The sequence below is a fragment of the Charadrius vociferus genome, unplaced genomic scaffold, assembly GCF_000708025.1.
Source record: "Charadrius vociferus isolate BGI_N301 unplaced genomic scaffold, ASM70802v2 scaffold255, whole genome shotgun sequence".
Taxonomy (NCBI): Eukaryota; Metazoa; Chordata; class Aves; order Charadriiformes; family Charadriidae; genus Charadrius; species Charadrius vociferus.
The window spans coordinates 2,052,525-2,078,731 of record NW_009648785.1 but is presented as its reverse complement, the minus strand read 5'-3'; the positions used below and the strand labels follow the sequence as shown (position 1 = coordinate 2,078,731).

Sequence of the window (26,207 nt, the reverse complement as noted above, 5' to 3'; positions counted from 1 at the left end):
ATGAAATATAAATGCACAAGTTTTCTGTTTGCGTTTAGCATCTACAGAGCATGTGCACGCTGGAGCTAGCATGACAAGTTAAAGGGTTACTGCATTTAGAAACCATCTATTTCTCTCTTATTTAATAGCTGTTACCATCATGTTTAGCTGCTGCTGCTCCTCCTGCAGATGGGAATTCATTGATATGATTAAATTTGATGGTATGATAATGTATGGTAATCGTGATTAATCAGAAGCCCACTAGCAAATGGAGGATGTTGGGTATTATGTCACCTGCATTTTAAACTGCATTCCCTCTATGCCAGCCTGACAATATTTGACAGCTGGAGGGATCTCATGCTGCATCTGCTTGCTACTGCTTATAGATCTGATAAGAGAAAGTGCCCATCATTCCTTCACTATCTTAAGTGCTGTAATTATAGGGCTTTGCAGTCAAGTTGTGAAACAGTAAGTGTTAAAAAGGAAAGCTTTTTGCTAGCTGCTGAACAAGCTCTGTCTCACATCTGCAAGGGCTATAATCTGAAAGAAATGTAATTTGATGCAGCAGTCTCATTCAAACATGATTTGCATGAAATGCTGTATAAAGCACTATCCAAGAAATGTCAATCAACACCACCTGATACCATGTATCCTGTTAAATGAAAACAAAACGCTTTCTACACTACCTGTGATCTGCCACTGCTACACAGTAATAGAGTGAAAATTTCATTTACTGTTACTCATTATAGTAAAGCCATAGCTAAAGCAGGATAATTGTGAGGAAGTAGGAGAACCATTTTCACAAGTGGCTTTTTATTTCCATTAACAGTTTGTCTCCTACATACAGACTGTTGCAAATGTGCCCGAGTTACTAAATACCATTTCTTTCCAAATATCAGTCTAAAACAATTGCCTGTACTCAGATACAGGACTGTTTAAATTGCCCTTAGTGTGTGTACTGCAGAACGTGAGCCACGACCTTACTAACAGTTGCTAAAACCCTTATTCACATGTAGCAACTCACGATTGAATTTGAAATGATGGAAAAAAAATTTACTCCCCATCTGCATTTCCCACAGCAAACAAACACTATTGCAAACAGTTGTTTTCAAAAGCACCACAAACTCCTGCTTATACGTACTGCAAAAAGTGTTTCTATAAAGGAACACCCACAAACTGTGGTACACTGTAATAGCCATTAAACTGACCCAAGTCTGCTAAAATGGTGTTGTAGGCTGATCCAAGTCAGCCCAAGGACCATTTTGGGGAAAACAAAGTAAACTGTATTCTAATGTACCTTTTATAATTAATTTGTATAGCACTAATATATTGCTTCCCTAAAAGAAATGTTTCAAGCAAGTGGCAATGAAGGACAGCAACCTCTATTTTGAGCAATGATCGGGTGCCTGTTTAAAATCTTCTCACAGATTAGAGCATTAAAAAAGTGTTTAAAAACAGTGCCTGAATTACGAACAACTCTTGAAAGCTCAGAATTTGCCAAACTGAAGTTTTCAGAAATGGTGAAAAAAAACTGAATTAAAACTAATTAATTGCCTTTCACAGCATCCATTTAAGACAACACCTGATGTCTGGGAGATCAAGTGGAAGCACGTTGAATGAAAATATAAAGAAAGTTTACTAAGGTTTTGCAGTTTAAGGAAAAAAAATAAAAATCAAGTATTCTTTGGGATGAAGATGATTTTGAAAAGAAATTGTAAGGTAAGTTCCAAAACCAAATTGTGTCAGAACCCCTTGGGAACTGAAAAGACACATGATGTAGAATATTCACAAGGGCCTGAGGACAAGTCAAGTCATATTTTAATGCTGAATAAGCATAATTTATGTCCTAGAATTCAACTCTTTCAGACTTGAATTCAACAGCTATCGGAAAGGCACCCTGTCCACTAAGGTGTCCGATGAAAAGAGAAAAGCTTTGTGCATTAAAAAATATCAAAGGCTTCCTGGCACAAATCAGTCAGGCAGACACGAGTGCCACTTCAGACCTTTCCTAACTTTGGCTCTGAAACTCATGTTGACCCAAGTTAGTAAAACGTGTCTGTGGGATGGACACCTGCCCAGCTCACACCACACCCAAGGTGTCAGGTTAAGGACAGCAGCTAAATTGGAATTTATCCCAGTTTCCTGAAAATTCTCCTGGCAAAAGGCATACAGCTGCATTAACAGGCTCTGCTCTCTCTGCGGTGGTTTCAGAGAAGGACTGAGGGCAGAGACAGAAGGGGAATGGCCTCAGATCTGAGGAGTTCCTCTTTCTGCCTTGAGCAGTGTGAGGCAGGTTCTCCCCAACTTCCTCTTCACTCCAAATACCTCATTCCAGCCCCAAATTTGGATGGTAGGGATACCTCACAATTTAGGGCTGAAGAACGTTGACAGTGAAAACGCTTTCTTCTCTGCCACGCTCTATCCCAAACTGGGCATGACAACATTCATTCCACTTCTACCCCTCCTTAAAAAATTGCACGCATGTGCCACACATGAGTAATGCTTCAGTGTTCATTAAGTTAAATAAATGACGTTTGACGCAACAAGTCTTTATAAATTTTTCTCCAGGCAAACGCTGCAATATTTCAGACACAGAATGGGCTGGTGGATTCACATAAGGGATAAAAAGACCCGGACCACCAACTTAGCTCATATTAAGTAATGGCCTCTATAACAGTCATTTAGCAGCAGCCTCCATATGAAGCATTCAGAAACACCTCTTCCATTTTTTATTTAATTTCTTCTTCCCTTGTTTTACCCCATCCTTTTTCACAGAATGCAGGAGTTAGAAGAGAAATTAGCCCAGATAACAAACATCGGAGGACATGAACCACAATGGTCCTTCTTGTGTAACAAGAAAAAAAACACAGGCTCCATACCTGTACTAGAGCATCCGCAAGAATTAATAATTTGGTCAGAAAACCTGTGGAAAGTTCAGAAGACCCATACAACTAGTCTGTGAATAAAATCTTCTGTCAGCTTCCTTTAAATGGATCAGTCCCCAAAGCAGACTGTTGTTTATGCTGTGACACTGAGACCAGGAACTCAGAAGAAGGCATCTTAACCACTTTAAAGCAAAGACAGATGACAACGCAAGACCTTCAGAAGGACTCTGCCAAAGAGGTTAGCTTCATCTGTTCTTTACACACTTTAAAGAATACAAGCAGTTGGCACTATCATGGTTCCTGGTTAATTCAAATACCTGGAAAAATATTAGCATCAACTATGCTTGAAGATTGGATTACTATCAACTACAGTCACCTGAAGAGTGCTGTGCAATTTACACAAGCATAGAAGCCTTCACAGAACTCAGGTCTTTAACTTCCAGTTCCCACAATTTCACCACATTTCTCAGCTGTAACATGCCTCAGATCCACCATTTATTCAGTCCTAATCAGTTGAATATAGCTCTCAAACGTCATTCACACTAAGCCACCTTGAATGCTTACAGAATAAGAGACAGACAACTTCATTGCTTGATTCAAGATTACTGTAAATGTTAAAATAATACTGAGTAGGGAACACAGATTCATACCACTATATCCTTTCTAGTACTTCCTCTCTAAACATTTCAGGAGTCAAGCTTGAAGTAAGAAATAATTGAACAATGAGCCCTACCCTGAAATATTAAAACTTAGATTCAAGGTTAAGTGAATTTAATCAGTTCCAACTCCAAGCAGGTTCAATCCTCATCAGCATTACCCTGATTTAGTACTACATTATTTCTTATCATTTAGAACTCACACCAATATGCTAACATGCTCATTACAACTTTGTTCAACTCTCCAATTACATCCTTCTGCAGAAGGTTGTAAGAATTAACCATTACATGGTTACAAGTCACTTCATTATCCCTAAATTAATAACACCTGGTTTCCAATGGATTTATGACTTGCAATTGATTAGGTCTGATTGAAGCTCTTCCCATGTTGGGAGCACACACAGGGTCTCTGTGCTGAGAGGTTTCTCTCCTACATAAGATAGGAACTCAGAGGCAACGGTTCCTTCAGTTAGGGCATTAGCCCCTTTTAGGTGTCCCCTTGCAAGAATTTCATTACCTTTTAATGTTTCTACCTCTGCCACACTCAATCAAAAGAAACCATCCAGTTCAAAGTTAAAGGAGAAAGCAGGCTACAAATACTTAATTCTAACCCCACAATTTTTTAGAAACAAAGCAATCAGAAAAAAATCAGTTTACTATTGTCTTTTGATTAGGCAATCCTAAAAACAAGAGCAAATTCAAGTTATTACATATCCAGAGAGTCCTTCTACAATGAGGAAAAGGATGAATGAACTATAGTCTGGAATACTTCTTTGATCTTTTTCACATGGCTTGTCAAAGTTGTCTAACCATTGCTATATTGCTGTAAGTCAACATTTATACATAAACAAGTGAATTATAATGGCACAAAGGCATTTGACATGTAACAGAGCAAAAAAGGTAGTTCTGCAAGATAAAACATTCAAGTCAAAAAGTAAATTTGTCTTCAGCACAAGAGCTAACATACTACATTTAATAAAACAAACATGAGATATGTACACAGTGACACTTAATTCCTAATCCTAGTATGAGTGATAATCTATGCAAAATTTATAAAGTACTTCATAAGGGAAGTCTATATTATCACTGTTTTATAACTCAGTGAGTCATGGAAAGATTAAGTAACTTTCTCAGGGTCATATAGCAGTGCATTAGCTGAAATAGAAAAAAAAAACCCAAACAAAAAAACACACAGGGCAACCAAATCACAGTACTGCATCCTCTTAGTTAAGCCAGCCTTCCTCCCCTTTATGAAAAAAGAGTTACACTGACTCTGTGCTAGTGCATTGCTTACACAAAAAGGCAGCAAGCAGTCAAGTATTTTTCCTTCAGGCAAAAGGAGCAAGAGTCATACCAAAAATGTTCAATCTATTTTATTTCCTTTTAAAAACTGTTGCATAGAAGATTAGTTAGGTTTGCAGTACTTCTCAACTTGCAAGACCAAAAGTGAACAGAATTAACATCTAATTTCACAGTCAATTTAAAAAAAATTAATTTCCAATTTTTCTACACTGATGTAAACACACTTCAAAGATGTCAATTACAATGCATTTACAGATATTCCTTGTCCTCCAATTTCTTTTCCATCACAAACGGTGTTTATTGGCAAAACAACTTACTGTCAAAGGAAAACAAATGCATGATACTTGTCTTCATAAAAAGACACTTAAAATTACTTTTAAAATGTTAAGTCTCCACACAATACTAAAGGTTGCTGAAGAAAACTATTTCCTCTGAAAATTACAATATTTTTTTAATAGAAATGTATCTCCTGTTAAAGTGCTGATGAAAAAATTATGTAACATGAATTTACTTAAGGAAACTGTAGGTTTACTGCTTAACCTTTATATACTTCACAGAAGAAAAATGTCAATTTAAAAACTCCGTTACTGTACAAAATATGGACATCAAAATTCCTCAGCTAGATGTCCTGTACAAAAAAATATTCTGCGTCAAAACCAACCAGGTATGCACATGGCAATCAAAAGTCACAGCAGGTTTCTGAAATCTGCTTCTTTCAAATACATCTGATCTCTATGCAAGTAATTTACTGTGTGATACTACACAGATGTTCACGAACACCCACTTTCCTCTTTCAACACTGCACACATTAACAGAGGATAATTTTTGTGTTTTATATATTTGGGAAACATAATATATGGGTCTTTATTTGAAAACATTTAAGGCAATATTGCATGAACTATTTTTTCTTTTGCTTATTTTGATACTCAGCAAACCACTTGAACTAAAAATTTAGGACAACTGTGAAACAATGAGAAAAGGTCTACAAGCATGAACTCTCTCCATTCACAGAATTAAAAAAAAATTATCAAGTGAAATTAGCCTAGTCAAGCAGCTAAATGCCTTGTTTGTTTTAGAAGTTAGAAACATAAGAGAAAGCAAGGTCGTGCAATGCCATTCCCATTTTTATATAAAAAACATGAGGGCATTTAAATGCCTGAAGTAGTGATAGAAATGATTGCTGATTTTCACAATAAATATATATTACTGCTTTTTAAGCTTAGAGATTATTTCAAATGGCCTTTTATTATATCAAATAAAATAAGGATTCTATTTATACAGAAAGAGTCAAGTAATAAAATGAAGCCCATATTCCTTAAGACAAGATGCATTCATGCCTCTCCCACTGGAGAGACTGGTTCAACAATTTTACAGTTAAACAGAATTAATTCTACTCTCAAAAATCCATTGACCTTAAGCTTTTAACAAACATTTTCAACTGCAGAGTGTATTGTCAATATTTACAAATCCTTAAAATTATATTTCACTAGAACAGCTTTTATTTGCTATATTAATATTTCCTTGCAAATGTATGCTTATCCATATCAGAGAAGAAGAAACAGCTGCTACTCACGGGAAATCTCTGGGGTCCTACAGCAGGTCTTGGCTGGGCTGGAACTGGCAGCAAGGGCACTGAAACAAGAAGCACCTTTTAACACCATTTGTTTTACCTAACAGGTTTTGCTGTTATTTCCAAAAGCAGTTGCAATAAGAACCCATGATTAAAACCTGCTATGTTTACCCTCAAATGTCACAGTTCCTACAATTAACTTTAAGCAACCATTCCCTCCCCTGCAACATGCAACAGGGCAATTAGGATTCTCCTAGTTAATTTACATAATTTAATTTTGCATTTTCCAGAATTAAATTGCTCCTTGTTGCAGGACGGAAAACTAGAATACTTATTCAGCCAAAGACGTCTCTTAGACAAAGCTGACAGAGACTGTAACGATAATTTCATGTTTCAAATAGAAGGATACATGATTAATTTGCCTTTTCAACTTACTGCCCCTCCAGATTTCCTAGGTATCTCCCAGTCTTACCACCGAATTCCCACACTAAGCACAGGCATGACAGGCTCTGTCTGGTATAAATCACCGTTCATGGGAGGGTAAAATGAGGCAGGCAATGGCAATTAACAGCTAGCAAAAGCTACTTAATCTGGCCTTGCCACTGTAATGATATATGCAACTGCAATCACAGTTTGTGTAATCACAAAACTGCTGAACTCATACGAAAGACTGCTATTTCATAAAGAGACACCAAGAAGAATTAGGAGACCCTTCTCCTGAAAAATAACTTCCAAAATTAGTATTTCAGCAGAATTGATCTGCTGACTCGTCCATACAACTGCATTTCAAAAGACTAGTCACAAAAAATATTTCCCAAAACATTCACTTAATATTATGGCGTAATGCATCTATTTCTCGATCACCCTGGGGACTGAATCTTTATTTGAATCCCCAGTAAAGTGTAATGACAGATTTCCCATTTTCCAGTGCAGTTTTTTTCCTGAGTTGTCCAAGTGGTTAAAAGTACCAATGTTTCAATGTTAAACAAAAGGCCTAAAGTTAAATAAAGCATTTCAAACAGCACTGAACGTGTTTGCTCGTTTACTAAAAACATTTAGTAAGGGTATTTTTCTCTCTTCTTTTTTTTTTTAAGCATTTCTGAAGTCACAGAAAAACGTTTCCCACAGAGTTAAATAGACTTTGTAGTCAACTACTGTGTTACGCTTGACAGAAGGAAAGATGTTAAGAAACGCAGCTAGTCTAAGGGAGAAGTTGGGTGCGTTTCCCAACACATGGATTTGCTAAGATGCCTCAAAAATCCCCTTTTTTCCCCCATGGTAACTGAGGCACAAGAACTAATGCATTAGTGGTTATTTTTAGTTCAAGTCCATGGCTGGTTTCTATCCACTTTTCTTCAGTACTTGTGGTTTACTAGTTCAGGGACTGACAGGGTAAATTAATTGCAGCAGTCTTTCAGCACCAATGGACCATGTGCAAACTTTGTATCAGGTTACACAAGAAAATTAGTTGAATAGTCCCATCTTAGCTTCTAATGAACTTCTGTCAGTATCAAACAGCTATGGACACCTGGAAAAAAATGACAGGGTGCTCTTGACGGACCTAGGACTAAAATAGTTCAGGTATTACAGGTCAGAGAGGCACTGAGAAAAATCACGCAAGGTGGGAAATGTAGAGAAATGTCAACTGAACAGGGCACTTGTGTCTATTTCAGTATCCTGCCTCTGGCAGTAGCATATAGAGATATATTTATATATTTTAAGCAAATGAATTTAATACTCATGAAAGATAGTAGTTCAAACTCTGTGCCCTTTCAATCCTTGGACACTTGCTGAAACAGCAAAGAAGTCTCAAATAAGTATTCATTTTCCTGATGTCAAATCTTCCATTGGTTGGAAAGTATGTTTCAAAAATAATACACAGCATGCTCTTAGACACCATTTTAAGAAGATTAAATTGCTTTTGGCTGTAAATTCCAATGCTATACCTGAAAAGATGAAGCAGCAATTCCTATATTGATTATTTAGGAGAATTCTAATGTAAGTTTTCCCAAGAGACCAAATAGTTTTTAAAAGGTAAATGGCATACTAATCTAGTGAGCTGCCATAAACTGCTCACTAGTTCATACCAATTTTGGCAGCACCTCAGTATTCTTGAAATAGTTCTTTGTGGTATAAACATGAAGGGGAAAAAACTCAATACCTGTATCACAGGCTGAATTAGTATTTCATAGTACATCTACGTACAGTCCAGTATTTGTATACTCAAATTTGGACATGCATTCAGCCAAAAATTACTACTTACAACTCAAAATTAATTTTCAGAACAAGACACAAAGAAGAGAGAAAACATGATATGCAAGCAACTAAAAGACATGGGATACAAATGCCACAAAAGGCACAGCTGAACACCAACCGAACAATATCTGCAGCAGGTACGCACAGTGGCTCACACAACCGTTTGAGGAGTTTTGATAAGACTGAGTCCTTCTTAAGCATTTATGAAGCTTCAAAGACTAAAAATAATAGAAATTTGTTTGAAACAACACTGACTATAAAGTAACGTGTTTTTTTTTAATCAAGATTCAAGGCTGGGCACGGAGATGGTGGCCACTGCAAGAGATTTGCCTTTGAGACATCAAAGGAATAATCCAATGACAGGATTCTTCAAGAATGCTTCAACTCACTTTCAGGCTGAAGTAGCTGGCTACTAAAGCTCTTATACATGCTACTTTGTTCACATGAAAATTTCACAACAATTTACAGGAGGTCTGAGTCTATCTCAGAAAGTACTGATATAATCGATGCATTTCAAGACTAACTCAAACCAAAAAGATGTTGAGAAAGTATATTTCTATGATTTGCAGTTAGAAAAAGTGTCCCTGGTGCTGACAATTAGAAATATGTGATCTTAATCCTGCCTTCAAGTTAGAGAGGAAAAAAAAAAATTTTCTTCATGATATTTTCCGTCTTTTCAGCACAAATCTAAAATATTTTCCCCCCCATCTCTCTCCTTTAATAGAACTTTCTGCAGAAGCCAAAGCAGCATTACTTGAATTCGAAGAGAGGGAAAGGCAACTTAAGCAGGGACGGTATGGCTCAAGAAGAGGAGGGCGAAGAGGAGGTTCGGTTATGTGCCACGGAACGGGAGAATAAAGGAGAGAATAATGATACGGGAAGAGTGAAGGATCACAGATTCGTTGACTGTTTCACAGGGAGAGAGTAGTGGCATCTCGAATAGTTTAAAAGCAGTTTTTGCTTTTCACAAAACAAGAACTGTTGCTTCGGAAGTGTTAGAGAAATGCACAGAAGGCACAAATCCAAGTCTAAAGGACTTTTGGACTGCTTCCAGATAATCTGTCCTGATGCATAATTTCGTGGGAAGCACTGATTTTATTAGACAGGAAAAAGTGAAATAACCTCTACAACGCAACTACTATGAAGCCATCTGTGAGAAGCCTAATAGATCTCTATCAACTGGCAGTATCGAACCCTGCCAAATTCCTACATTTCATTGGTCAAATAAATGAAGCAAAGATAGCACTGGCTTGGAGTTTTGTTGATTTGAAGGGGCAAAAAATACAGAAAACTTAATGGTAAATATGCATAAATATATATTTATTTCTTTACTTTGTCTAGTCATAACAGAATCACAAGTTAGAGCTATATAGGTATCTTATTTTTTTTATCCTCTTAGGAATTAAACAATTCCCAAATAAGTAGTAATGTTAACAGCTCTGCTGACAGCTGCCCTAAAAAGCATAGCCCAAAGAGTGCTTGTATTAAGTTATGGAAAAAATGTACTTGCAGGCTCCGAATCAACCACAAATGTGACACTGAAGGAGAACTGAGGCCACATATCTTGTCCAGTAAGAAGAGCAGCTGGTACCTTTCACAGAGCAATTACAGTGCAAGGAGCGCCTCAGTGTACTCTCACCGAAATAGGTGGGTGGCCATTCTGTGAATGCTTGGCTGAAGCTGAAATGATGTGAGAAATTATAAACTTCAGTACTTACCTAGTTTTGAAAACTGACATTTGCTACTTTTAAAAAGCGCATTCACTTTTCAGTTTCCATTTTCAGTGCTCTTTGAAGGCTTTACAGTAGAGTAACAAAGATGATAAAGAAGCCGTAAAGGCTTTACCATTTCAGCTGGCCACAATCCAAAACCATTAAGTCTTACTTCAGGCAAAACATTTGTTTCAAGCTTAAGGAAAAAAACATCAGCCTGAAGCACATCCCCATGCAGTGATAAACAAACAAATTGTTGCTTCTCTGGCAAAGAGTAAGATGTCATGTTGACATGACTGGGAAGGTGTTCAGAAAGCTCACCTTGTACAGGTGTCACTACTGTCCCCTTGAAATGTGGATTTATGTGTATGTTCTTTGGTTGCTGAGGTGTCACTGGAGGTGGAGTCATCATTATTCTAGGCGTTTCTATCTGAGGGGGCATATGTAGCCCTGGAGGAGGAGAAGAATGATGCTGATGCTGTAAAGGAAGCAGAGATTGTAACTGTTGCTGCTGCTGCTGCTGTTGTTGCTGTTGTTGTTGTTGCTGCTGCTGCTGTTGTTGCTGCTGCTGCTGTTGCTGCTGGAACAGACTCCTAACAGGTTGCTGGTGTGTTGGAATTAACCTCTGTGAATGAGTCTAAAGTCAGACAAAAGAATAAAGTCAATAGGCTTTAAAGTTAAAATACCCTGACATAAACCACCACAAAACCAAGACACCTTTGGAGAATAATTAAGGCCAAATATGAACAGAAAAACTTCTTTCCATATCATCAACTGGAACTGTCAAGAACCATCAGCACAGGAAAACAAAGGAACAATCAAAGACATTCACGTGAAGGAGGATGGCAAAGATCAAGGAAGCACACAGGGAATGCAGACATTAATTCACTTATTTCTAACAGGGAAACTGTTTAGTTTCATAGGTAGGGTTCTGCATATGTCACTGGAAACTGTCATCAACTGCAATAAGGTACATTTGATGATCACTAGAGATTTGAGTCCTAGTACCAAAGCAAATCCACTAACTTTTTTTTCAAGAGCCTCTCTGAGAAAACAGACCTAATAGTAGCAACAGAAGTCAAAATACAAATTAAGCTTGATTAAAGTATCAGTGCAGCCCACCTATCCATATTGCTTGAAGAAAAAACTATTAAAGATACCTTTCAAAGGTACCTTTTGTAACACAGAAGAAAGTCTCTTGTTGCCCAACACTCTCAAATGAAAACGAAAAAGATCAGTTATACTAAAAAAAAAAAATTATTATGTTTCTCTTCAGAGACATTCTTCTACTTCTGAACTCACTGATACTAACTAGGTATCAGTCCTAGTCCAGTAACTTCCAAATAGTAGTGCAAGAAGAGTCCCAAACAGGCAACCTTTTAGTAACAAAGATGCGACACGTCATTTTTTTCAGATGCCAGATACACAAAGCAGAGGAGCTACAAAGTATGCACAAGAAGAAGATATTGTGATGAGCACAATATGTTTACAACATTTAAGATCAAAATAACTAGCAAAGACTGCAGCAATACAGAAAAAAAAATTATTCCACCTTAGCTGTTTTAAAAGCACGAAATATCCTACTGCAGGGCTCTCAGCCTCTGAGATATCCACCAACTCCTGCTAGAGATCACCACCTAGTTACTGCTGTTGGAAAAAATCCCCTTTGTTTAATACAGATGACCTTGTCCTGCAAAGACATACACAGGCTTTGTTCTACAATCTCAGCTTCCAGTACATTTTATAACAGTCAACAATAAGTGTGGGCTACCTCTTGCTGTGGGGTTTTTTTGGATGGAAAAAGCAACATCTTTTAGTTTGTGATACAAAGCACGGAGCAGAAGGAAGGGTTACAAAGCTAAATTTCATCCGAAATTCCAACATACTAATTTATCTAGTGGTGATTAACTTCCTAGGGTTTTATTTGCCTCCATAGTAGCATGGCAGGTATACAAATAAGAGTTTTTTAGAAGTATCTGCAAAAATATTAGTTTGACAAAAAGTAAGAAATATTTTACAGAATCCTATTTTTTAAAACTAAATTACTATTAATAATGTGGGACTGAACATGTTTCCATGTTGCATGTAGAGGACTTCTCAGGGGAATTAACTTTTTCCTCCATCCTTATGCAAAGGAGTAGGTAAGCCTGACTGTGTTGCACAAGTCGAAATCCACTTTTCATTTGGAGGCCTTGAGATTCCTCGAGTTGAGGCTGATAACAGGATTAAGCACGTACTTTCACAATCACCACGTTAATGCAAGATAGGCAAAACCTATCTTGCCTAACAGTGCCCAGAAAGAGCAAAAGGTGCACATGGGAATACATATTCCACCTTGGTAAAGATTCATGATTTAGAATGCACTTCCCCATATTTTCCTGAAAGTACGTTCAAAGAATACTAAGGATTAAAAGGTACCATTGTCGATGGCTGGTTTGGCAGCAGTGCAGGCCTGTGATCCTTCATTCTTCCCCTATCGTTATTGTCTCTCCTTTGTTCTCCCATTCCGTGGCACATAACCGAACCTCCTCTTCGCCCTCCTCTTCTTGAGCCATACCGTCCCTGCTTAAGTTGCCTTTCCCTCTCTTCGAATTCAAGTAATGCTGCTTTGGCTTCTGCAGAAAGTTCTGTTAAAAGAGAGAGATGGGGAAAAATACTTTAGCTTTCTGCCGAAAAGAAGGAAAATATAATGAAAAAAACATTGCTAGAACTATAGAAGCATCCCTGCAACTAACATAAAATTTGCAAGCACTTTGATCTCCTTTAGGTGGCATGTTAACATTTCATTAAAGACATCTTTAAAAGGCAAAAGCATACAGATACTTGTATCTGTTGCACAGACAAGAAGCAGCAGGTAAATGAAACAAACATGAACAAAAAGGTTTGGTAGGGTTGTGTTTTTTTTTTTTTTAAATGCTATTGAAAGTTTGCCTTATGCTGTAAAAGGAGGCTGTAGATCCACTCACATTTGTGTTATCTTAAACAACATTATCACTTAACTGCAGAGATGTCAGGCAATGAAACCCCCCGTAAACTTTACAGTAAAGGATATGTTGAGATTTTATCTGCCAGACTCTTTTGCGCATTGGCCTGTTCCGAAGAAGGACTTTCTGGTCGCTGTAGTGTTTTTCCAGTATGTAACTACTTAATACTATTCTATTGTATTTGGTTCAAGAACCAGCTGTACTTCACAAGTGATAATTCCACTTAAGAGAGCGCACACTTCAAAATCTGTGCTGAGGTCAAGTCAAATATATGGCTACTGAAAACACCCACCCAACTCACATCACAGGTAAACACCAGAGAACAGATGTTACTCAATGAAGACTGTCAAATTTGCTTGAAACCTGGGACAACGCCGATAACATTAAGAGAAAACGATGCAGTAGCAGGCCCAGGTAATCAAATTACTTGGAAATACAAAGAAAGTCTACAACAAACTTCAGGAAACACACCATGACAGTACGAGCAGTGCCACTCACCAGGTTTCAGTTACTTAAGGGGATGAACTAACCCAAACATGCAACTGAGGATTTTGCCATGCGCCAGTCAGCTCCCTTGTTACCTCTAAAATTGACTTCTGCCTCTAATAGGGCAAAGTTAAACTACTCTACAAGAAACACACTCCTGGCAAATAAAAAAATATTTTGATTTCATATAAATGGCAATTAGTGCAAGAATTCCAGTTTCCCATTTAAAAAGTCTGCTCTTAATGTTAAAGAAGACTGAGTAGAGAGACCACTTTTCAGGAAAAAGTGTTTTTACTTGTTAATACTACATGTAGTGGCTATAATATCTGAAGATCAGAATAAAAATAAGTTTCCACCCAGCAGCTGAGACACTACTACAACATCTCCACATACCTACATATCCTCCACCAAGAACACATAACTAAAGCAGTTAGAAAACTATTAAAATTTCCTGTGAGTCTAACAGCCAAAGCTACTAAAACCACCATCTTCGTAAGTAATCTCAATTAGTCTTTTGAAGTTGAGGATTGACAGAAGGGCAGAAAAGGGTGAGTGCTGCGCATTCCCACTGCAGCAGTTGTTCTTACTTGGCTAGAAAAACTACCCGCACGACTGAGCTGCAGAGACTGTAAATTTGCATGTCCCATTTTTCAAAGGTATTCAGCACCTCCAGAAAGCAGGGTTTTTTTGATTTAAAAAAAAAAAAAAAAGTTCAGAACTTGCTGACTGTCTGAGAACAGACTCAGAAAAGCCCACGATTTGTCATATAGTTTCCTATTTCAATTCTGCATGTTGGTGATGAGACAAATTTCTCCGCCTCCTTTTCTCTCCCTCTTTGACACCACAATTAAATGGCATAAAGCCTTAATTTACAACCACACAGGATACTCTGATGAAATGCTACCTTCGCCCTAGCACCTGCCTCAAGAGATCAGCAGACCCCAAGACAATCAGGCTTTATCAGGAAAATGACATAGCATGCTTAGAAAGGGGCAAAGAATCACACTCCCTCAAGTCCTTAGTATGGTATTAAATGTGCACACTATGGATTTCTGAGGAAAATTAAGACAAAGATACTCTTGTCCAAAGCAATCAAGAGCATTAGATGTGACTAAAACCACCACCTTACCCATCCTTAGCTGTCAGGGATGAAAAGAGCTGGTTTAATGGGAAAAATAGAGCTCTGATTTCAAGCCTCCTTCCTATCAGCACCTGCAGCAGGTTCATTTTCTTCACAGGCTTGTAAGTGTGAAAGGGCTAATGTGGGCTTTTAGTCCGTCTGCAGGAAAGAAACATCACCAGCTGCCATATACTTATGGGAAGAAACGGTGCCATTACACTGCAAAGCAACAGCTCTCCTCCCTTTAACCAGAGAGGATCCAAATCCTGCAGGGCATCCTGGGCATGCTGCTAATTGGAAAGTTTTCTTTTTTTCCCCACGAATAGGACGGGCTGGGCAATTTTTCTGCCATCTTGCACACTACAACTCTGCACTCAGCAAAGCAGTTTGGAAACCGAAGTTCAGTCATTGCAACAAGTACCTACCACTGATATTCATTCAAGATAAGAAGCTATTTCCTATTAAACAGATTAGAAGTCACACGTGAGGGAAGCAATTCTTAATGAACCTGGGAATAGTGCTAGGCTTCCTACAAGGCAAGATCATGTCCAAGTCTCTCAGTCTCTTGAGCACACATTGAAGGACACTGAATAGAAACAACTTTAGAAGAAAGAATGGGCTGCTCCAAACAAAATGACTTCAGAAGTTAAATAAAGCATTTCAAACAGCACTGAACGTGTTTGCTCGTTTACTAAAAACTTTTTGTAAGATTTTCTCCCTTTTTTTTTTTTAGCATTTAGCAGGGCTGCACTCCTTAAGCTTGGGGAAGGGATGACAGCATCCCGGGCAAAGTCAGTTCTGATGATCTTCAGTGTCCAGGTATTTGTCACTCCCTAAAATGCAAACTAGTAATTTTTTTTCCTACTCATTTTCCACAAAAGTTCTCAAACTTTAAAGGCTGTGTCTTTAAAGGGACAGTCCATGTATTCAGTTTTTCAGCCAGTAAAGTGGAAATATGTGTAACACTGACCTTGGAAAAAATATCCCAACCAAAATAAAAACCACCCATGAATTTACTGAAGCAAGCATCGTTACATTCACACCACATTTATGACCACAGAAGTAAAATATATTTTTTTTTCAAATAAGGAATATAAGATTACATTAACATCAAGCATACTTCCCCCACAACATGCCACTGAAGGCAACAGCGTCCTACCTGTGAAGAATTTTGTTTACACACAAAACTGCGGGTTCAGAGCCTTCAAGACAGACTGCAGAAGTGAAGACTCATGCAGTGAACTAAAGTCATGAATACCTCAAGTGCTTTATATTCCTATTGGTCACCACGCAGCAAAACATAGTCAGCTCCATTATTAGGTGGGCCATTTATCGAATTTGAGAGCATTGTGCCACACATACAGAGATTGAGGAGAGGAGGTTTTGCAGGGAGGGGAGCAATGAAAATAGTCCCTGTGTTACCTGAAAGCAAGATCAGACTGCCAACTAGACAACGGGTGAGAGATTGTCCTTCCCTCCCTAGACACTTCCAAAGCACAGCCAGGTATCCACATGAAAAAGCACACCGCTGCTCCTCGGCTAAGAGCTTGTGTGCATCGTGACCATCCACACTGAGCCAGGCTGGATGCTGCCATGGCCCCGGGACAGCGTGCACAGGCTGCTGCGGCACACGGCCACCAGCTCTTGCCTACACCAACCCTGAGCACAGGGCTCTGCAGCTACACCTGCCTCGGGTGGCTCCCCAAGAGGAACGGTATTTCAAATCCCCAGGTATGAGAATCCCAGAAACCCTATTATCCTGGATAATGCAACGATTTACAACATAAATCACATTCCATAACAGCTATACATATGCATTTACATACACATGCAATCTAAGCTGAGAGAAAATGTTCTCCTTCGTTTTAACTTTTTTCTCCCCATCATCCAGACCCGCAACCTGATTGCACTATGTGCTTCTGCACACGGTGCGACAGGACAACAGTGAAACTGTTCATTTTCATTTCCTAGTCTTGCCTGAAATCTCAGCCACTAGTTATCGGAGTGAACATAAGCCAACTAAGCAGGACATAAAGATTATTGGATGTGGTAGTACATTTTGTTATCACTCGCAAATGGCTCTGCGTAAGTGTAGGGACTTCTTTTTTAAATTAGGTACAGAGAGAATACTTCAGTTTGGTGATGCCAAACAAAGCCATTTCTCATCTTCATTACTTAACGGGTAACTAAGTCCAGAGCATAGTGAAAATTCCAACACTGGGAAGACTTCAACTAGCTGCACTAAAAGAAGTTATGTATTTCTTATCAAAGATGACAAGCTCAGTATCTATAGAAATCAACTGAATGTCCGACACTACTACTACTTTAAACTTTTCAAAACCACTACTTACATTATCTTGGATAAAGAAATGTTTAGGAAAGATTTCAGCTACATTCATGAGAATATTCTATATTTTTACATATTTTTTACCAGCACACACTTATTCTCATCTTGACTGTACAGTTCTCACACACACAGTTAATGCAGTGAATCAGCAATTATTTTTCTAGTGTCTCTAAGTGTCAAGATTAATTTCACTATCGCTGGTAATAAAATGGTTTCAAATGACATCTTTAATCAGCAAGTAAGAATGCACTCCTCCAATAGAGACAAGCTGTCACAAAAGGTCACCAAAATGTGACAGACTGGAAATTACGTTTGTAACTTCAACTGAAATGTTAATTCCTCTTTAAGTGTTTTCTTAACTATGTTCAGACTTTAAAGTAAGGAGAGGTAGTTCTGCAATAAAGTTTCATTTTTAAACCAGTAGCATCTGTAGAAAATTTGCTCTACAATCTCAAAAGCAAGCAGATATTTATATGCAAACAAGTATTTTTTGCTGTTCAACTTTCCACCACACAGTCAATCATTGGTCTCTTTATCAACAAATTAATATGAAAAAACTAGTATGAATAGAAACCATTTCAAAACAGTAAGATTGTATTTTTCCTAAGGATTAGTTTCAAAAAAAGCTCTCTAGATTATAGATTCATCCACATTTGCATCACTTTTTCCTTATATCTCAGACGTACATCCCAAATCACTTAAAATTACACTTAAAAATTAAGTCTAATTCGAATCACTGTTACTTTAACAGTCAAGCTCCACTACGAGTTTTCTCTTCATTGGCTGGTCTTGTTTTTACATCAAACTATAGTGTAAATCAACAGATACATGAAAATACATGCAATTGTCATTCCCCTTCCCTTCAGTCTTACTCTATCAGAATCAACTGCTGATTATTAAGACAATGCTGAATAAAGGCCCTTAATACACACTTTACCTGAAATTGCAAGTAAGAGCTATTTGCTAATAGGAACAACAGATGAGAGAGATCTTGATTCAAAATCACGCACTGACATCTCGCAGCTTGACGCAGCCTACATGAATACCACTGTGTAAGTCTGGTTCAGGCTCTGCACCTGATTCTTTGCTGCTCATGAACAAGTCATCTTGGCCACACCACCTTTGTTATAGAATTAAGGCTTCTTAATTTTTGCAGACACAGTAAAAGCCCAAATTCCTTGCAACCAAATTACAGAATTAGTAGGCTATGCAACTAAAGAGAAAAATCCTTAGAACTAACATCCTTTGCAAAGAAAGGCTTTTAAGGTAAGGGGAAAATTTCATCAGGGCAAGTTCTGGCAATCTAGGTATGTGCTCCAGGAACGTAATTCCAAAATGCCCTGTTGTCCCAAAGACACTGACTCATCTGGAAAGAAAGCAGAAGCACTCAGCTACCAAGCTCACACTGTGTGGCACCCATCTTAAAGCAATCCTGTGTGAAGAACTCATGCCTAGTCTGGCAAAAGTTGAAGTATCATCAAATAATACACCTTCCCCCAGTGGTGTCTGACAATTACCCAACAGTATCTGATAATTTGCCTTCATTACCTGTTCCCCTCTCTTGCATATCTTGATTCTCTTCAAAAGATCAGAGCTTTTCCTCCATAGCTTGAATTGATAGTTTGGCTCAGTAGCAAGACTATGAGAATGGTACACCTTTCTGAAAGCAAAACTTAATTTCTGCCCATGTCCCTAATACCACCTTTTTAATTTGACTTTTTACTATTATTACCACCACCACAAGGCCAACATGAAGAGGCAATATAGTTATCCCCAGTGGGGCAGGTACAACACCAGTATCAGATACCCAAGTACTCAGGGCACATGAGGGGTCTTGAAATTAGCTCTCAAAACCATAAACCAATGTGATTTTATTTATAGACTAAAACAGAGTGGCTGCAAGACAGTTCAAATCTACCGCTCCTTCTGAACTAGCAGTGGCAAATTCCTTAGCTACATGGAGCAGTGCTCCTAGAAACAAACACATTTGTGTTATGCTACTCAAATACAAAGAAAATATACCCTTTTAGACATTGCCTAAAGAATCAAGGTGGTATAAGATCCAGATCATTCCATGTTAGAAAAGCTGAATCCTGAAAACAGGGGGTTCCATATTTTTCTAACACAGTCCCCAGCAATTTACAATTTCTCTAGGCCAATCCAACAGTAGGAACACAACAGGTTCACAGCATGCTTATGTTCCTGGGGGAAAACAGCAAACGTGCAGCTATTTCACAGCAGAACACAAGTAACAAGATTTGTGTTATCAACTGAAAATCCTCCAAGGATGGAAATCCAAAGGAATTTCTTAAAATATATTCCACCACAATACATCGTGAAGCACAGATCAGGTAGCTGCTACTTGAAAAGAGGAAAGCTTTTAAAGCCACCACAAAAGTCTCAATAAACAAACATTGTGCTGGTTTTCAAAACACAATATGATTAAGCATTCTTCCCAAGGAGACAGACACTATACATACTACAGATAGAACAGACGAACAGACTACAAATGACTTTGGACAACTTGGATATAGTCCAGTCTAAGTCAGAAGGCAACTGTTCTATTTTTTGCCATTAAAGTCTTTTCTAAAATTTTGGCAAGTCTGTCTTATGTTTGCTTTTATTATAGCTCTTCAAAATAATCCATTGCCACAAAACCTCACCCAAAGTTTCTGGAATGTTTCTCCTTTCTCTTGTCACATCTGAGAGCCTAATTATCGTTCCTTCTTTCCGTTCAGTTTTGAAACGTAATCGTCCTGACTCTTCATCATCATCCTCCTCTTCATCAGATTCTTCTTTTGTTTCTTCTTGAAGTTCCAGAGACTCAATAGCTGCCTGAATCACAAAATATAGAGGACATGCAAACTGAAAAATCTACTTTCTTGAGATCATTGAGTGTTAAGAGACAAAGCTTTCTTTAAAGGTCCCTTTGTACAAGTTTTGCTGGCATTATACATTATTCTCATACATTACTCAGTGAACACTTAAAAGCTTGGTGAATTTTTTACAAATATAAAGATATGAAGTATATAATAAATGATATAGTCAAATCTACCGAGAAAACTCATTTTGCTGCAATATTTAAGGGAATATGGAAACTCCAGATAGAACGACCATCTGATTAGTTGCTACTCTTGCACAGAGTGACATTTTATCACTGAATTGATGAAGATGCAAACCTGGAATACTACCAGATTCAAATAATACAAACATTAAAACACTATTTTTTTCATTTGTTAACAACTGTCATCAGCATGTTGTTAAAAAAAAAAAAAACCACAACAACAACAAAACCATATAACCTTACATCCCAATTTTATTCCTCTAGGTATGTATAACTGTACTTGTCTTTACTTTTTCTACTCCTTAAATATTTCCCAGTTTTAATTCAGCAATTGATGAAGAGAATGGAGAACAGGACTGGATACAATCTGAATACGCTAACTTTGTATATTGGAATGCTACTCCCTTGTCCTCATTTACTTTCCAGTTCTCTCTATAACAGAGAACATTTATTTAGATGAAACAATGGATCCCTTACCTTCAAATTAAAAAAAAAAGGGGGGGGGAAATCAATTTCATTTTCCTGTACTAGCATGATAAAATTAATGTTCAGAATGTTACACAAGTTATATTTGATTTCTAGAGTTGAAAATTAGAAGTGTTCCAATTAGTACGATTTTCCATAAAATATTTGGTTACTGTGTATTTGCTTATTTCTTGTGCAAGCCTACTTGTTCATTTCTTAGAGCCAGCACATGCATGTTAATGCTTTGCAAAGCCACTAAATACATCATAACTTTTATGCTGCTTGAGGACAGTTAAAAAAATGAGTGAAATATAACACACAAAAAAGGTTTAATCTTCTAATTAACCAGACTGGTGCAGTAATTTACATGAAAAAGGCACAGCAAGAGCATCTGTCCACCTGACAGACCCGAAGTCACATATCAAGGTAAAGAACTGATGGCAAAATGGTGCAAGAGATTGCAAATCTCCTAATCCAAGAGCTCAACTTCATCCAAACCCAAAAGAAACATGGGAAGCAAGATCAGAAACAGGATCTGGCAAGACAGTTTCTACTTTAAAACACAGTGCACCATATGAACTCAGGCTCAAAGGTACTCCAGCTTTGGCCTGGTGAGTAAGTGATCTGTATACTTAGTTACTGGGTTTTAATGGGCTACTGATCCCAAGTTATTTTCATTTTATCATCTCCTTATCTCAGAATATGTTTTATCCATTCCAGGCAAACATTCAAGCACTACATTTCCTGACCTCACAAAAATGCTCTAAGATTTAGCTAAGGGAATAGCCAACATTTACAAAAAGCTTTAAGGATTACATTTAAAAAAGATACAGTTGTTACATAAAAGTAAGTATCATATCAAAAAATGCAGCTAAAAACAGCAGACAGATTAGCAGGCAAAAAAACCCCAACCCTTCAAGACAAAGAAATCCAAACCTCAAAAGCAAACCCAGATTGAGCACAACTGGTCTAATTAACATATCTATGTACAATCAAAGCACCTCTGAAGACAGGCAGTTGAAACTCATGGAACAGAGGAGGGATGTTAGCAAGGAAAGAAATGCTAACATGATTTAATAAAAACAAACAAAAACAAGGCAGAAAGACAGGGCTAGCATTTTACTTGCAAAAGAGGGACTCCCAAAAGAGAAAGGAGTAGCAATATCTCTATCAAATCTATATTTTTAAATATCTTAAACCCCATAATTTTACTGTCTTAATGCTTGCCTTTAAAAACATTTCCATCGGGATTTGGAATTCAGAACTGGAGTGGCTGTTTTACAAGACACGCTCTCTCACTACATTGAGCCTCCCCCATTACTTTAGAGCATAAACCCCAACACACCCACTCTCTACATCCATGCCCCTTAAAAGCTACATTGGAATTCCAGCTTTTATCCAAAGACTGGTCTCAGTCATGTAATCTTATCCGGGAGTGCAAAAACTTACTCGTGCAAGGCTCTACGTGTGGCTCAGACTGCAGAATCAAGACTAGAACAGTTAATGCAGTCTACATCGTCCTGAAAAATTTTGCAATGCTTTAATGAAATACTTTCGAAAATGCCTGTGGAAACTCTGTTGCCTTTTGATAATTATTCATTCAAGAAAAAAAAATCCATTCTAATAAAAAAAATAAAAGTGGAAGTTATAACAGACTACAAGCCAAATACTTTCCTGTGCAACAATAAAAAAAGATATCTCAAACTTTTTTAGACCAGCACTATTCTATTCTTAGCCACTTATACCAACTCTTTAGTCTTCTGGGTCTAACTTACTTTATTCATCAGTATAATGCTCATGCCACCTATTAACAAACAATAGTCTTAGAAGCATGAAATAGCAAAGTAAAAAAATATCAAAGGACCTAATGAAAAAGCAGGCACAGAGGAAAGGCAGTGCTCAAGAATGCTAACTGACCCATGTCCAAGTCTGATTACACGTATTGAAGGATATATATTAGTTGTGATGGAGACACAAACACGTCTGACAGCCAACCATATGTTTTCTACATGTAGCTCCAGGAAAGGTTATCTGAGCTGTGTAAGAGCATACACCCTTCCTTTGCAATTTGTTCAATAGTTGTAACATGCAAGATTACTTCAGATCATCTTTTCCAACTTCCAGCCTAACAGGGTGAGTTGTTTTGCCAAGATTACAGTATATGAATGGATTCTATGCTTCAAAGGAAATTTATACAGGAAAAGACAAGGGCAGAGAGAATTAATACATACTAGTACTTACAGGATTCTATTTAATACTTACTAATCATTAATATCTCTGCATATACATGAACAGTCCTTGAACAGCCACTTGAGGTCACTTGACTGGACTAGCCAGCCAAGGCTTCTTAGCAGCTCTCCTCAAAGGGAGCTTAACATTTCCCATTATGACACCTTGCACAAAGCTACCAAAGAGCTTTGCTGACTCTTCCTTATGAAGAAAAATAATGACCTTTCTTCTATCACAAGGTCAGACTTTTCTGCCATCCTCATTAAATATTTATACCATAAATCCCAGTCACTGACCAGAACTACAGAGCAAGAATGAGCGCTCCTGCTCCGAAGAGCTTGCCACAGATGCAGGACTGATAAGAGACAAAATGATAAGATAATAGCCCCAGGAATGCAGGAGAAAACACTAGTCAGCATTATAAACGCTGGTCTTAGCACAGGATCCTCCTAAGGATGGGACTGTCAAGTATTCTGGAGAGCTCTGGGCCAGAGAGTGCCAAGATGTACAGAACAGGTAAGCACTGTAAAAGCTAAACCAGGTCCCTTCCATGTGAAATACTATGAAGGTGAAAAGACAAACTTTTATTAACTAGCTAGATAAGCAGTGGAGGCTTCTACCAGAGGCTAACATTGAAGAGCAGCAATTGCTGAATCCTAAGGGATCAAGAAATAACAGAGAACAGATAAAAGGATGTTACACCTACTCCAAGGGCACCTCCGCTTCACAGATGAAAAATGGGAAGAAAAACAAACCTAAGAGCTTCCAAATATGTTTAAAACTTCGCTAGTTTGATTTGGACTCTTTTCATCATTCCCCTCCAGGCTGAGAGGTAGCATCTTCAAACTTGAACAAAAGAACTAAAATGCAGAAGTTCAGACTATACACAGACGGAACAATCTCTCAGACAGACACATTGGCCTTTTTTTTTTTCCTCCAAGACTGTATTCTATCAAAGAAAACCAGTATGCAGCACTCCTTCATGAAATGTTTTCTTGATTAAAGTCCTCATCACTTCTTAACATAACCCTCATCACTTCTTAGCATAACCCAAAACATGGTTAAAATTCACATGAGAAACCCCCATCACATATTTCACAGGAGGTTATAAAACAAAGAAATTGTGAATTCTGATTTTTGGAGGTTACATTTTCATGAACATTTCGTACAAATAATTAGTGATGTTATTCTGCTAAAAATATTTAGGACATGACAACTCATGTAACTGACAGTTTTACCACACCTATTTGCTGCTGAATCTTCTGGATACTGGGTTTTACTTTGAGACTTAGGAAAGTAGAAGTATTTTCTGAAGCATTAGCTACATTTTTCAAGGAAGCTCCACAAACTGTTTTTTAATTCAAAATCCAGGTTCTAAGCACTGTTTCAAATTAAATATCAAGTGAAAAAGCATACTTTGAACCTGATCTGGCCAAGGACACAAACTTTTCCTGCTTCCTCCTCACACCTCCCACCTGAGCATCACTCTTAACAGGTCTCTCACCTCCCTGACTCACCAGTTTCCCCTCATCGTGTTCCAGTTCCCCAGCCAGTCAGCTTTTCTCTTGGTTTACAAAATTTCTTTATGCAATATAATAAGAGGCTTTATTTGGTTTTAATGTGGAAACCGCTTAAAATACAACACTACCAAACACTTTTCCCTGCCAGCTTGCTTTGTTATTCAAGTGCCAAATTTCAATCAGGAAATAATAACACTATTTATTTGTACTGCATGTATTACAGCTCCATTCCTGTGTTGCATTTTCTACAGGAGAATGCCAACAGCTACCCTTGTTTACAAGCAGTGAATGTTATGGGATTTAAGGAGGAGTGCTCTTACATAACACTGGAATAAAGAACAAAACTATTCAGAGCTGGAGGCATGCATCTAACCATATAATAAAAAGAAGGACATACTCTACAAAGGTTATCTTTCTTGGTGGCATTCTCATTTGGAAAGTGCAATTGTGAGTCTACAGACAAATGTACATAAACTACATGTGAAATAATAAAGGAATAAAAAGTGCTATTTAGAAACCTGTGGCAATCTGCAAGCCACCAGAATAAAGCCAGGATGTAGATTAACTGAATAAAGATGTGGCGAAAAATGTTCACATTACATTACGAACAAGTTCTCTAAAAGCTCTATCAACAAAATCAATTAAAAACTTGCATTGATGTTATCTTTTGAATGCAACTAATTAAATTGTGAATTGGACAAATTTAGACAACATGATTATTACAGAATTCTCACTAGTTCATTCTCTAAAAATGAAGCTGTGCTTTTTTAATGCAGTAAATTTGCCAGTGAATCCCAGCTATGTACTTAATTTTACATGATGTGTGGTGCTTTCATCATCTCATACACACTGTGGCTGCAGATTGCACAAATGTATCAGGCTGCTTTAAAACACCAGAAGGAAAGTGTAGATAACCCAGCGAATGAACAAAAAGTGTTGAAGTATTTCACGGTTCTTTGGAAGTGTAGATTTAACACTTAGGAAGTAGAAAATTAACTATGTTTAAGGTATAACTGGTGTAAGACATCATGCTTGCAACAGCGAAGACTGAACAATGCAGCTGGCCCCTTTCAATGCATCTCTCTTCACCTACCAAAGAATGTTTTTTTATTATAATGGTTGATATAACTAGAGAGTATCACAGCACACCCATTTGTTAGAACTTCATAGAACGCTGCTGCGTCTTTGAGGAATTAATTTCCTGATGAGTTAAAGCTCCAAAGAGGGAACACACTCTGACTACACTTCTCAGCAGGTAATCCATTCAATCCTATTTAATTAAGAACTGGAATAAAAGTAATATTAAAGCAGATTCCTGGTGGGGAAAGGAAAAAATCCCACATCAAAACTTGCTACAAATTAATAACAACATTAATACCACTGTTCTAGGCTATAACCAGTGAACATACACTTGACAGTTTTTGGCATAAACTTTCTTCTCACAAATAAAGGAACTTGTCCTTCTTAATCAAAGAATTAAGATAAACTTCACAGAAATTTCAGTCCCAACACAACTTCTTTCAAAACAACACACAATCAGAACTTTGTCTTTCTAACATACAGAACCTTCCGTGCTCACGCTCCTCAAATTGGAATACCTAAGAACCGTATCTACACTCCCAGCAGCAGTAA

The 26,207-nt window shown here is 37.7% G+C and overlaps 1 protein-coding gene across 1 annotated transcript in view; it reads right to left on the bottom strand.

Annotated features, from left to right (window-relative positions):
* The window catches only part of RBM33 (RNA binding motif protein 33), a 250,480-nt gene that overhangs the window by 65,102 nt on the left and 159,171 nt on the right, over positions 1 to 26,207 (bottom strand). Inside the window, exons 7-10 of the mRNA XM_009886788.1 lie at positions 19,961 to 20,132; positions 12,779 to 12,987; positions 10,682 to 10,838; positions 6,396 to 6,454 (exon numbers count right to left, since the gene is read on the bottom strand). Of these exons, the coding sequence (XP_009885090.1) occupies positions 6,396 to 6,454; positions 10,682 to 10,838; positions 12,779 to 12,987; positions 19,961 to 20,132 (597 nt within the window). The remainder of the gene's footprint in view (positions 1 to 6,395; positions 6,455 to 10,681; positions 10,839 to 12,778; positions 12,988 to 19,960; positions 20,133 to 26,207) is intronic.